Source organism: Chelonia mydas, chromosome 5 (genome assembly GCF_015237465.2).
Source record: "Chelonia mydas isolate rCheMyd1 chromosome 5, rCheMyd1.pri.v2, whole genome shotgun sequence".
Classification (NCBI taxonomy): domain Eukaryota; kingdom Metazoa; phylum Chordata; order Testudines; family Cheloniidae; genus Chelonia; species Chelonia mydas.
Genome location: NC_051245.2, coordinates 119,904,331 through 119,917,298, shown reverse-complemented (window position 1 = coordinate 119,917,298; position 12,968 = coordinate 119,904,331). Strand labels below are relative to the sequence as shown.

Genomic DNA, 12,968 nt, shown 5'->3' with positions numbered 1-12,968 from the left:
GTTCTGTTTGTATAGCACCGAGCCCAGTGGGGCCACGACTGCATCTCCTACGTGCGATGGTAATACAAACAAACAACAACCACCTTGTGGTTTGGAGCACAAGGGCTTTTTTTCATCTCTGCCACAGACTGTGTGAGCTTAAGCAAGTCCCTGCCTTAGTTACCCCCCTTTGACACTTTTCTTCCCTACTAATAAAGTTATGAGATTTCATTCATTAACGTTTGTAAGTGCTTCGAGATGGATGATGCTATAAAAATACAAAGGTGTATTTAGAACCCTGAAATCAAGATTGAAATACAATGGTGGAGTAAAAGTGGGATGCTTACGCTGCCCCAGCTAATGATTTAAGTAGTCTGTGAAAAAAACAGAGGATGTCAGATTCTCCGGCTGCCATTCCCGCACCTTTCAAGAAGACTAAAGCTGCAAAATAATTACCAGCCTGTAGAAGAGTAGACTCACCACTGGCGTGCCCCCGGTGTCTGGGCATCGTGTCATAGGTTCCTTCTCTCGTGCCACCTGCTGGCAGCTGCTCCAGCTCTGCAGTGGTCTGCCTCTTCCTATGAGTCAGCCCTCTGGTCAGGTCACTGAAGCATTAGCACTCCCGGGGTAACAGAAAATGTAACAAAACATAATCCCACAGTCTCAAGCCGAGTCTTTGGTATGACTCCTGACTCATTAGTCCTTCCAGCCCTAGTGTCTGGGGTCTTTGCTGTGGACTGGAAGGAGAACCCAGCCAGCCTCTTCTCTGGATTTCAGACCAGGGACCCTGTATTAAGCAGGCAAGGTCTGGCTACTCAGTCCCCCTGCTTCTTTCCTGGGTAACTTCCTCTGTGGTCATCTGCAGGCTTCCCCACCAGCCCCTTCATGGGTTCACTGTGAATCTATAGTCCTCTCAGGCCGCCTGCAGGACCGTGCGCAGGATTCCTCTCTGGAGTTCTCCAACAAATTCCAAACCAAAAATATAAACTTAAATCACTTCCACCCTCCTCAGGCTGGACCTTCAGCCCTTCGCAAGTCTTCCCAAATACTCTGCTCCACAGCTGAACCCCAGGGCTGTCTCCCTACAGTCTTGTCCCTATTTTGAAAACCACCAGAGGAGCTAAATCCCCTCTTCTTGTGGCTTTTCCCGATACTTTTCTCCTTTCATTTAAATCAGCCCATTTGCAAAAGCAGGAACTCACAGGCTCCTCCCTGCTGGGCCCCTCCCTAACTGAGCTTTCTCAATCCTTGTAAAGCAAAGTGACTCCTTTCCAGGTAGGCCTGAAAACTGATTGACTTAACTTCCCTCCAGGGGCCAGCAGGAAGGATAACTGAGCTCTCAGGCACCTGGTACAGCTTTCAGAACCAGTGTGGGGTTTACACCCCCTCACTAACTATATTAAGTGAAGTGAATTAAGGAACCGCCCTATCACTTCCAAAGACATGGGGTTCAAATGCTAACTTTGGGGGTCAGTGGTAAAACAAGAGTAAGGTGATCACACCTGAGCAAAATTCCTGACACAGCAAAATTACTGCACAAATTAGCTCAACAGACTATCCCTGCTGATGGAAGCCCTGGCTCCAGAGTAACAGGATAGGAGTGAGGGGGCACTGGCACTGCAAAAGGTAACTAGAGGAGAAAGAACTGCTCTTTCTACTGTGGAAGCCAAGAGCTTTTTTAAAAGAAGAAGTGGTTTCAATGACTGGATTAGGGCTTTTTAAAGTTCATCTTGCACCGGGAGCAAGAATTAAAATCTACTCACAGGCAAGAAAAACAGCAAAACAAATGGAACCACAGTTTTTATTGGAGTTTGTGTAGTACAAGAATAGTCCTTGTGGCAAAGCTGTACCAAAGTAACCACTACAAATCATCTTCTGGAAAATAAGGACACTGCTAGTGAGGCCCCAGCTAGGTGGGAGGGAACAGAAAAGTGTCCATATTTCATCCAGACCAAATGGGGCACATCAATGGAATGCTATTCTCGAGGATTCTCCTGTACTTCTCTCTCGCTCCTTCCTGACATTAAGGTGTACGCAGCATGCCTTTAGGTTGGGAATGCAACATTTTCTCAGCTGCCCCAGCTTTTTCTACGGCTCTCTTTGCAGATTCTGGCCCTGAATCAGAAAGGTACTTAACCATGTGCCTAACTTTAAGCACACAAATCTTCCCACTGAAGTCAACAGTACTTGTGCTTAAGTTCCCTCCTGCCTCAGGGCCTTTAACCGGTAGGCTATTCACATCGAAAAACCCTACAAGAAAAAAAAAAGCTCGGTGTGCTGCCCAGCCCTTCCAAGCACCCCTACAAAAACAATCACCAGCACACAAACACACAGAGGGGGACATTTCTAGGCAGGACACAAGTTTCCCATCTTCCAAGGGGTTTGTTGTAATCAGATGAAAAGGTTTTAATGGGGGGAGGGGGGGGAAATTACCCTAACATCATCCATTTAATACCCAAGGCTGACTTGCTATTTCAAGGCCTCAGGCTCATCTCTATTCTGCCATGGGCAATTCCCATCACCCCTGGGGTTAGGGTTGAGTTAGGCTTTATTACTCCACAGCAGCAACCCCGACTCAGCAGTGTGGAGGGGGTGAGTGGGAATGACCATTGTGGGGTGGGGGTCCCATCAAGATTAAAGGAAAAGGCAGAAAGGAAGAGAAGATGAGCAGAGATCCCAAACCTGCCTCGCCCCACTCCCTAACCCAGGGTCACTTGTTCTGGAAGAGAACGTGGGTGGTGGAGAAGCAGTGACTGCCCTGCTGGTGACAGACAGACAGACAATCAGAGAAAGGGGCTGGGTGGTCGGCGGAAGAGATGAGTCTGTCTCTCCGTGGCGAGACTCAGCCGATGTAGATCCGATGGAAGTCGTTGGCACCAAAGGCAGCATTACACTTGGGGCACTTGCGCTGCCGGGTGTCATAGCGCGTCTTCACACACTCAAAGCAGAAGACGTGAAAGCACTTGGTGAGCACAGCATCCTTCTTACGCATGTTGCAGCATGGACAGGTCAGACGCGCCTACAGGAGAAAAATGCTGCAGTGAGAGTCTAAGCTACCACACGTGACAGACCTTGGCTGAGCTTTCAGGTGCCCCAAGTGGAAAATACACCACCATGGAAAGCAGACTTTACCTTCTGCCCTAGGAGAAGGTGGTCCTCCAGTTACACAGTTAGGGAAGGCCAGTACTGAATGAATAGGAAGACTAAACCCTTTGGCTAGGAAAGAGTTAACAGGGAAGCGTGACAGAGTTTCTCACCTTGTAATCTTTGATCTCCTCCATCAAGATCTCATCACAGTTGGGCACCATATCAGGTTTCTTTGTGGTCTCCAACTTCCTACGCAACCTGGAGATGTCCTCCTGCAGAACGATGAGAGACCAACAAACAAATTATTGGAGCCATTTTTCCAGAGAGCTTGTGCTTCAAGGGTACAGAACTGGGGCCCTTAAAGTACATGGTAAAATATGCCAATGCTGTGCTTCCATCCCTCTCTTCCCAGTGCACTGTAGAACAGCCCTTCACAGGAAAAAAGTGATTATATTAGATCTGTACTGGAATGTTGTCAGATCTCAAACTGGGCCAAGCCACAGGGGCTGAGTGCAGAAGGTAGGGGAAGTGAGAAAAAGGACACAGGCAGGGGCCAAAATGACTTATGGAGGGAGCTGGAAACAAAATGAAGTTGAAAAAAACCTGGAGAGCAGTGGGCGGGGGAGGGGGATATGATATGGACCCTTTTGAAGTTTCACTCTGGCAGGCAGAGACAGACTGACTAGAGATGGAGAGTGAGGGACTGTGGTCTATGGCACGTACCTGAGCCCGTTTGAAGTTGAACATATCCTTCTCTTTAGTCACACTGTTCTCCACAATCTCATCCTGAAAGTCATGTAGCTTCTTCTGAGCCAGCTCTAACTGTGCTTTGAGATCATCAGCAAGCTGGGCTGCATCCATTGCCTGTCAAAGGAGATGGCCATAGGATCATAGATATTGGAGATGGAAAAAACCTAGAAAAATCTTCCAGTCCCAATCCCTGCCCGCCCAAGACTGTGCCCCACAGTACTTTCAGGGTTTTCCCTCCAGTCTAGTTTTAGAAGATCCAAGCAAAGTGATTTACAGGACTTCCCTGGAGGGCCTGCTCAACAACCGGAGATTTCACTGTCAACAAGTTCTTGACAGTCAGCCTAAATGTTCCCTTTCGTAGTTTAATTCTTTAGTGAGAAACGCAGGGTAGGACTAATGCCCCTCCTTGGTGTTTATACCCTTCAAATATGTATAGCCTTATGTCCCCATGGTCCTGTTGCTCCTGGCTCTATTACCTTGTAGATATTTTGCCACTGCTCTGTTATTTAAACCAGATAGAGAACTACCACAATCATTATTTTTCCTCTTATGAAAGCCAGTATCTCATTTTCTTTGCTCTAGTCTTCCAGCACCCCGCTAACTGTTCCTGATTTTCTTTTTTAAATTTGCCAGCGGATCAGTAAATTGTTTAGCTAAATTCCCTTCATACCATAGGATGCAAAATCCAGAACAGCCGACTGTTGGTTACAAAGGGATACTTTTATCTTCCTTCCTTAATAGTTGTTCAGATTTCTCTCCCAACATTTTTCTTGACAAGAGATTTAGAAAGGAGGGTAGAATCAGCGATACCAGTCCATCTAATTCCACTCCTTATTAACAGACCTTTTTTTTATTGCCCCTAGATATATTAGTTAAAACCTCTCTCATTCCTCTGAAGTCTTCATGCTCTTTTACTGTCTTTATCTTTTCTCTGCAGGCCTTAACAGACCCTGATCATATTCATTTGGCTGCCTCCTCTTTTTCCATTTGCAGCATAGTTTTCCTTTTACCCTCAGCTCTCTTCTCAGTGTTTCATGAAACCACTTTGATTGCTCTTGTTCCTTGCATTCTTTATCAGTCTATTGTGCCTTAATCAGAACATTATTTGGTATTCCTCTGCCTTCTGCCACAATGGTGTAATGACATGGAATACCAAAATCCATCAGAGAAATCCAGTGCTAGCAGCCTTCCACAGGATGAAGAAAACTCAAACTTGTGAGCCAAGGGTTCATGCTCACCTTGCGTTTGTTCATCTCCAGCGCCTGAGTTCGGAGGCCTAGCTCTTTCTCTCCAGTGCCTATATTGCTCTGTAGCAGGTGTTCCTTTTCCTCCAGCTTCCGCACAACCTGTAACTGAGCATCCACCTTCCAAACGAGAAGGGTGGGGGAAGGAAGAGAAACGTTTGCTGCTGATATTTTGTCTTTGAATTTTCTTCTCCTTCCCAGGTCACAACTATATGCTGCAACCATCACATTTCCCTGTCACTGTGTTTTTCTCTCCTCCCACTCCTACAACCCCACTTCTCTCTCTTAGGATGTAGACACATGGACAATCAACAGAGGTCAAATTATACATTCAATCAAAGGGACATTTTCCCACAGCTCCAAGGTGAACCTTCCTAAACCCAGCAATCGAACACTCAATAACTGGTTGTTAAACATATCTAGCCGGCTCCTTTGGCAGAGCTCTTAGTGGAATCAGTCAAAAGCAATGGACATTTCCATGTAGGCTCCAAGAAGAGGCCTGTGGGAGGGGACAGCAACTAGAGCACCTTTTCTCATGTGATTAAAAAATCCCTCACCTTTTCCTTCTCCCAGCCCTACGTAGTGGTGAACTTCTCTCCCAGAAATCTCTCATTGCATTGGTCAGAGGCCCCCCAAACAGTGGGGTGCGCCCCGTGGGGGGGGGGGGCACAGAGGAACATTCAGGGGGGCACGGTGGTGTCCAGGCTGGCCCCCACAGGGGGCAGGGAGGGAGCGCCACCCAGCCCCGCCCCACCCCCAGCCCTGGCTCCGCGCCTGGCCCGTCCTCAGCCTGATCTCTGCACCCGGTCGCGGTTGCGCTCCTGCCCCTGCGACTCCGCTCCCGGCCCCAGACCTGCCCCCAGCTGTGGACCCCTTCCCCCCATCCCCCAGCCTGTGAGGGAACCGTGGCCCCACTCCCAGCTTCAGCACTTTGGGGACCACTGGCATCTTTCAATGCACTACTGAAGAGGTTTAAAACAAGTCTAAGCAGCAGCTTGTCCTGATTCACTGGGGAAATGTCCCTACCCATCCTGTTTTCCCATCACCTCTCTTCTGGTTACCTGTGTCTTCAGGGTCAGGACCTGGTCTGCCAGCTCCTCCTTCTCCTCCTTCAGTAGTTTGTGGATCTGGTTTGACTTGATGCGTTCTGACATCAGCTTGAAGTTGGCATCATCCTTCTCCCGCAACTGCTGCATAAGGCGAATGTTCTGCTCTTGCATATCCTCAAAGGCTTGACCGGTGACATCCATTTCTGAAAGCAGGGCCTCTTCTTCCTAGAACAGAGATGAAACACACTGTAACTGGATTTCTCTTTTCCCCTCCACTATAGGGCGTTGAAACACTAATACACTCTACCTTTATTTTAAGAAACAGAATTTAGTGTTGGTGAAAGATGCAGATCAACATCCTGGAGAACAGTAACATCCCTTTACCCAAAAAACAGTCACAACACTGAACTGAAGGATGCTCCACTAGGGGACAGATGGTAGTTCAGTCTCCATAGGCATTCAGTCCTTGATCTCTGGGCTAGGAAAGCCAACAAAGGTGAAAGTTGGCTCTGTTACATGGCCACCTCTCCACTAGGAACTAGACAGAGACCCGTGACCTGTTTAAAATTAGTTGATTAACAGCCATCAAATTCAGCCCAAAGATGTTACCATCAGAATTTAGGTCAATTAATCTAAAAGTCAATGATTCCATAGCTCATTACTACTTCCCTGAGCCATCCAGCCCCCTTAAACTCTGTCTTAAAATTCACAAAGGAAACAGGCAAGGTGGGATCAAAGATCTCCACTATTAACTGACAAGGAACACGGACATGCCCCACGTATTGGTGCTTTATTCACCCTCACACAATCCTGCCTTCGTAATGCAGAATTTTCCAATCAACCAAAGTATCTGTTCCTTATACAATGGTATTTGTGTTATGTACACTACACCAATTGTTGCTATTTCTGAATCATATAAACTGTGAGCTTGTCTTAATTCCAAAGTGAATTAAGATATTCAGAATTAAAGTGGCCTTCATTCTGTTTAAGAGTGGCCACAAAGGAGTTTAATGCAGTTAACTAATCCACTATGCATTCATAACTTTAGTTAATTTGGATTAATTTTCCTGAGTGTCCCTGTTTGGCCACGCTCTGTATAAATCTAGTGTAATTTAAAAATGCAACACCATCTTACCTCACCGCAGACTGACCCTCCCATATCCTCACTCACCCCATGCATTACTCGCCTCAGCAGTGTTACTCTAGCCCGATGTGTGTGTATGAAATTAACTCTTTCCTCACTCTCTCCGAGTTACACCATGATGATATTGCCTTACATGGCCACGCGCAGAGTTGGAATATCATCTGATGGAGGTGGTGGATGTGGGGTAGAAGTATTCTCTCGATTAATTCCAGCCATTCCCTGATAAGGTTTGCCCCACAAGAAGGCCTTACTAAGAGGGCATTTCCATAAGCTCCTCTCACCTGCTTAGCCATGGCTAGTTTCTTCTGCAGATACTCGATCTGCTCCTCCACTGCCCGGATCTTGCGTAGCGCATCCTCATCTGCCATTTTTTTACTTTCTTTTTTCTCCTTGTCCTCCAGGTCCTTCACCCTCTGCCTTAGCTCATCCAGCTACAGCAAGGAAAAAACGGGATGAGATGGGGGGAAGAGCGAAAGAGCTCTGAGGCTAGACAGGGAATAGAACAGCAAGAAGGACTCTGCTAAGAAATCAACCTTGCCCACAATTTTCCAAAGCCACGGAGAAACATTTCTTTAAAAAAAAAAAAAAAAAAAAAAAGAGGGAAAAAAGACCCATTTTCTCATCTAGTCCAGTTCCCCAGCATGATGTTAGGAGGTACCATGCTATTGGAGGTGCTGCTGTAATAACTGGCCCACAAATTTATCCTAACTGTGAGGAGTGAGAGCTCATTAGATGTCACAATAACCTATAACAATCAATGTTGATGGGAAAAGGTGCAAAAGGGAAACAGACAGATTAAATTAATCCAAACAAAAAGGCCCACTGATATAATTCAAGGACGGTTTTAAAATCATGCCTGGTAAACAAGAAAAGTTTGGGACTGGAAATCAATGGTCCAAAATTGGTGTGTTGGAAATTAGGCTTAATTGAGGGCAAAATAATGAGGGGATGGGCTATTCCACCCATCACTCCCTTTGGGGTCCTCAAAAAGGCTTTGGGGGTAAAAATTAGCAAAGGCAAAACAAAGGGGAACAATTGCTAACTGAAAGAAGAAGCAGAAGGAGAAAGTTTCACCATCAAAACTGCCACCCCTAGTATCTCCTGGGACCCAAGGATCCATTGGAATACCACTGGGCCTTCACTGACCTAATCACAAGAGAAGTCCTGACCAGACCAGGCCAAAAAAGGGATGCAAATGACAGCGCCACCTCCACTGGCTCTGGCTAAATCCCAAACACTACCTGGGATATAAGATTCTCTGTCTCTCACAAGGGTCCTTTTCCTTCCCTGCCTTATTTCTTTTCTTTCCTATCCCTCTTCTTTTTCCTTCTATTTGACAAGAGAGTCTAGCTTAGCCGGCCAAGAGTGCATATTTTGCAACACTGCTGTGAGCCTAGGACGAGAGAGGCAACTAAAAGCAATGCCCTAAACAGCCTGATACTGAAACAAATCTGCCAGATCCCTAAGTGGTTGTAAGACCTGATGTGCCTGTTTTACTTGCAGCCTTGCTGCTGGAAAAACTCACTACCAAAAACAGAAGCTGCATTTTCTGTCACTGCTGTTCTCCCCACCCCTTGTTCATCTTGTCTTTTAGAAAATGGATTGAACTTTAACAACAGCTCCAGCCCATCTCAACAAACTTCTTCTCTTTTCCCCAAGAGAACAGTTACTGCTATCTTTAATACCATCTAAAAAAACCTGTCAAATAGGGGGGTTTCCCCTCTAAAAACTCTCTCTAGCTAAGGGGAAAGGGAACAAGCTATGTTAAAATAAAAGCCTTACATGATACTTTACATTTCAAATGCTTTCCCTTTTTCCCTGTATCTTTAATAAAAGGTTTAAAAATGGGTGTGCTTGCCATGGCATTAGGCAGGCTGAGGTCTCTGTATACCAAACCTTTTTTCAAAATGTGTGATGTTGAACGGTGACAGGGTCATTGTAACACCTTTAACTCTCTGGGCCCATTTATTCCATCTATAGGATGCGATATAAACTGAATTCCTGACCAGAATCACCATTAAAGATTCCATGGCACTTTCTTTTTAATAAGAGTAAATACATTAACTCTACTCTCCTGGTTAATCCTGTACCGATAATTACATTCTGCCTATCTACATTCCCTCTGCCATGTGATTGGGATATAGTATCCTTCACTTTTAATCACAAATCTTTCTCTGATTATTCAGTTTAGTTTTAAATATCTCAAGAGATGGGGTTTATACCTTTTCCCTTGGGAGATTATTATTCCACAGTCAAACTGCACTATAATAAATGTCTCCCTAATCATTCAAATTTAATTTTCATCCCAGTTCTACCCCTTCGGGAAGCCTTTTCCCCCTTGCTGTTCAAACCACTCTAATACTTTTACACACACCAGAGAGCCAATAAGATGCACATCATCGTGCTGGATAGTAACATTATTTGCCAGAAAGGTAGATGAGTGAATCATCAGCCAGATGGACACCTCACAACCTCAATGATGAAGGACCATTCAAAGGCCAGTCCTCTGCCTGCACTCCCAGTCTGTCCCAACCTTAAGCTGTCTGACAGAGGAAGAAGGGAAGGACATTCTGGAGTCAGGAAGAGGAAACAACAGCCCTACAACACGCTTGAGGAGGGCATTTCAAGAACAACCATTAGATGGTGAGGGGCAAGAGAAAAAGGAGGACAGTAATTGCACATAGTTACCTCAGCTTTGGCCTTCTTCTCGGCTGCCATGAGCTGAACTTTGTCTCTCTGCTCTTTTGGGGCTGAGCGGTACATGTCTAACAGCAACTTCATCTCCTTCTGGCTCTCCTGGGCTTTCCTGGCAACCGTGAAAGAAAAACAGCAATTTGAATATATGGGAAAAACGCTATGGTGTGATGCTGTCTGCCTGAAAGCAACAACAACATTCTCTCAGCATCCTCCAATGCAGGCTTCTGTGTGATTACTGGGCTCATCCTACTGTGGGCACATGTATATACTGTACCTGGAACAATGCAGAAACACACATCGGAGGGTGAGCAGAGACATTCTGAAGTGGACTCAGACTAAGAAGGAAAGAGAGCAGCAGAAGAACTTACCTTGGTAGTAAACTCTAGACTTTCTCAGTCACTGATCCACGACAAGGAGGAGCATGGTCTTTGATTGGAAATCTGCACCTGACAAGCCCCACCCTCTACAGATATCTGCAACCAGTAAGGTTTGTTGATTGAGGAGGACCTAAATACCACCTCCACTATGTGTTCCCTGGGAACAGTCGTAACACCAGTGACCCAAGGAAAGAGGTACCTTTAACTCCAAAAGCTAGTGTCTTAATTCTGGTAATCAGGGGTTTCTAGCTATGCTCCCTGGACACCCCAGATTAGGGCATGATGCTGGAAAATAGGAACAAGAATTTCAACAGTACTTCTTACTTGAGATCAGCTTTCAGCTGTTTGATCACTTCAGCCTCTTTCTTCCTCCCATCCTCATGCTTCCCCTTCTCCTTGGTGGACTCTCTCTCCTTCTCAGACTCCTTCTGCTTCTGCTTCTCTCGCTCCCGTTCTTTTTCCTTCTCCTTCTCGCGCTCCCTCTCCTTCTCTTTCTCCTTCTCACGCTCCCTCTCCTTCTCCCGTCTCTCGCGCTCCCTCTCCTCTTCATCTCGCTTGGCCTTGGCATCACTGGCATCCTCGGGGGCAGCCTTGGGCACAGACGCCTGGGCAGAAGAATCATCAGGCTCCTGTTTGATCTCCGGTGGTTCCTCCTTGGTCTCTTCAGTGCTGGACTGGGACTGCAGGAGGGCACTCCCACTGCGGGAGCGAGTCTGGGGTGGGGAGAGGGGAGCAGTGGGGAAGAAACAAAGGGAAACAAAATCAAGTGAATGGAAGAAGTTCTCAGCCAGAACACATTTCTCACTGCCAGCCCTGTAGGATTCCCTTGCATGTTTCCCTCAGAGATGCTATTGCCAATGCTTTTAGAGAACAGAATGCAGCCATGGAGGGAGGTCCACTCTGTGGGAGGTGGAAATCCAAGAAGAGGCTTCTGCGTAGAGCCTGGCAGAAAACTGCAGTTTATCCCCTGGGGCCTGCTATACTTTTCCCAAAGCCTGTGGCACCAGAGAGACATTTACACAGGCAAACTATGAGACAGACTGGTAGCCTATGCTTTGCTGTAGCAGGTTTTTCCTCCCTCTTCCCCATTCTCTCCCAGCATCTCCAGCTCCAGTACCTTGCTCAGGTCGGACTGGGCCTCTCTCAGCTTGCGCTTGTACCTCAGCACTTCCCCCTTCAGCTGGTGGTTGTGATTCTGGAGGCTGCTGATGAGGTGACGCATCTCCCGATTTATTGGACCTATAAAAAAAACACACACACGTGGTCTAGTTACCACAGGCCACAATCAGCTCTGCCCTCCAGACCTCAGAGTATTTCTGTTGGTCCTTTGAAAAGTCCTTCCATTGTATCAGTATATTTCTGCTAATGATGTACCCAGAAGGGAATGAAATGCGCCAGGGACAGGCAAAGGCACAGAGAAAGACTCATCTCCCTGCTCCAAGGCATGGTGGCTTGGACAACTCTACTGGTCCTATTTGCCACCATATCTTCTTGCAAATCACCACTGTAGGTCTCTCTCAGCATTACTGCTTCACAGATTTCTTCTTCCCATCAAGAATCTGAGTACAGGAAGGCAGTGCTACCCCATCAGAAGTCTCTTATTTCAGTGCTATTTAAAAATACCTTTTTGCCCCTCTCTGGTGGAATTTAAATATGCCAGGGTTCTGGTTATAAGCCCAATTTCCTAGACAAAATCCCCTCTCTCAGAAAAAGAGCTTCCAATAACGTAAGAGGGATATTCTCCTTACACAATCTCTCCACTGCCAATAACCAACTAATTCTCAAATATCTTGGAAACCCTTGTAAGAACATTTGGCCACAGCCAGAAGACAGAAGATAACTTGACACCAGTTTGTCTTATATGTCTAAGGAGCATTTTTTCTGAGACAGAGCAGTGCAAACAAGTATTTAACAAGAGCAGAGAAAGCTCCAAAGGCGGCATTCTGCTGAAATCATAGAAATGTCAGGCTAGAAGAGGCCTCAAGAGGTCATCTAGTCCATCCCTATGCCTGAAGCACCCTGACAGGTGTTAGTCCAACGGTGACTCCGGGAGCCCCTAAATGCCAATTGGCAGAGTGTCCCCCGCAATAAAATAACTCTGGCCTGACACATTGCCCGATCACATACTTGTCATATAATGTATTATATGTAAACTGGCGACATGCTGGTCCCCGAAATCACTGTGAATATACAGGTCACTTACAAAGATTTATAGAGGTGCACTGAAAATATGTTTTTAAAATGTGTTTGGGAGGCATCGATGAACCCAGCCTGTTCTAGACAAAGAAATGTGTATTTGCTTGTCTGACTGACTTGGTTACAGGCAGAGGACAATGAGTACCTTTGCATGCAAGGTAAATAAACTCATCAAGCTAAACAAGCAGAGGAGAAAACCGTTAACCAATCATGTTGGGTGACGGAATCTGCACCCTAGAAAGCCTTCCTGGCTCCTGAGTCAGAGACAATGGACTTTGAGTAATATAAGGGGAGCAAAAAAAATCTTTTAGTTATCCACCACTGGGGGGACATTGGGTACAGCACCCCTGTGGAAGCTGGATCCCCTAGCATGAAGGGTTAGGGATGCTGACAACTTGATGCAAGAAACAATCGTTGTCAAAGCAATTTTCTAACTTGCTAAAAT

The 12,968-nt window shown here is 46.2% G+C and overlaps 1 protein-coding gene across 14 annotated transcripts in view; it reads right to left on the bottom strand.

The window, feature by feature from the left end:
• Window positions 1-1,764: 1,764 nt before the first annotated feature.
• Window positions 1,765-12,968, bottom strand: part of RNF20 (ring finger protein 20) — a 107,213-nt gene continuing 96,009 nt past the window's right edge. For all 14 annotated transcript variants that reach the window (XM_043547601.1, XM_043547602.1, XM_027828409.3 and 11 more), the window contains 9 exons: window positions 11,445-11,566; window positions 10,652-11,040; window positions 9,942-10,059; window positions 7,535-7,684; window positions 6,122-6,334; window positions 5,055-5,180; window positions 3,790-3,930; window positions 3,237-3,338; window positions 1,765-2,998 (listed from right to left, as the gene is read on the bottom strand). In XM_043547601.1, coding sequence (XP_043403536.1) covers window positions 2,822-2,998; window positions 3,237-3,338; window positions 3,790-3,930; window positions 5,055-5,180; window positions 6,122-6,334; window positions 7,535-7,684; window positions 9,942-10,059; window positions 10,652-11,040; window positions 11,445-11,566 — 1,538 coding nt within the window. In that variant the 3' untranslated portion in view covers window positions 1,765-2,821. The remainder of the gene's footprint in view (window positions 2,999-3,236; window positions 3,339-3,789; window positions 3,931-5,054; window positions 5,181-6,121; window positions 6,335-7,534; window positions 7,685-9,941; window positions 10,060-10,651; window positions 11,041-11,444; window positions 11,567-12,968) is intronic.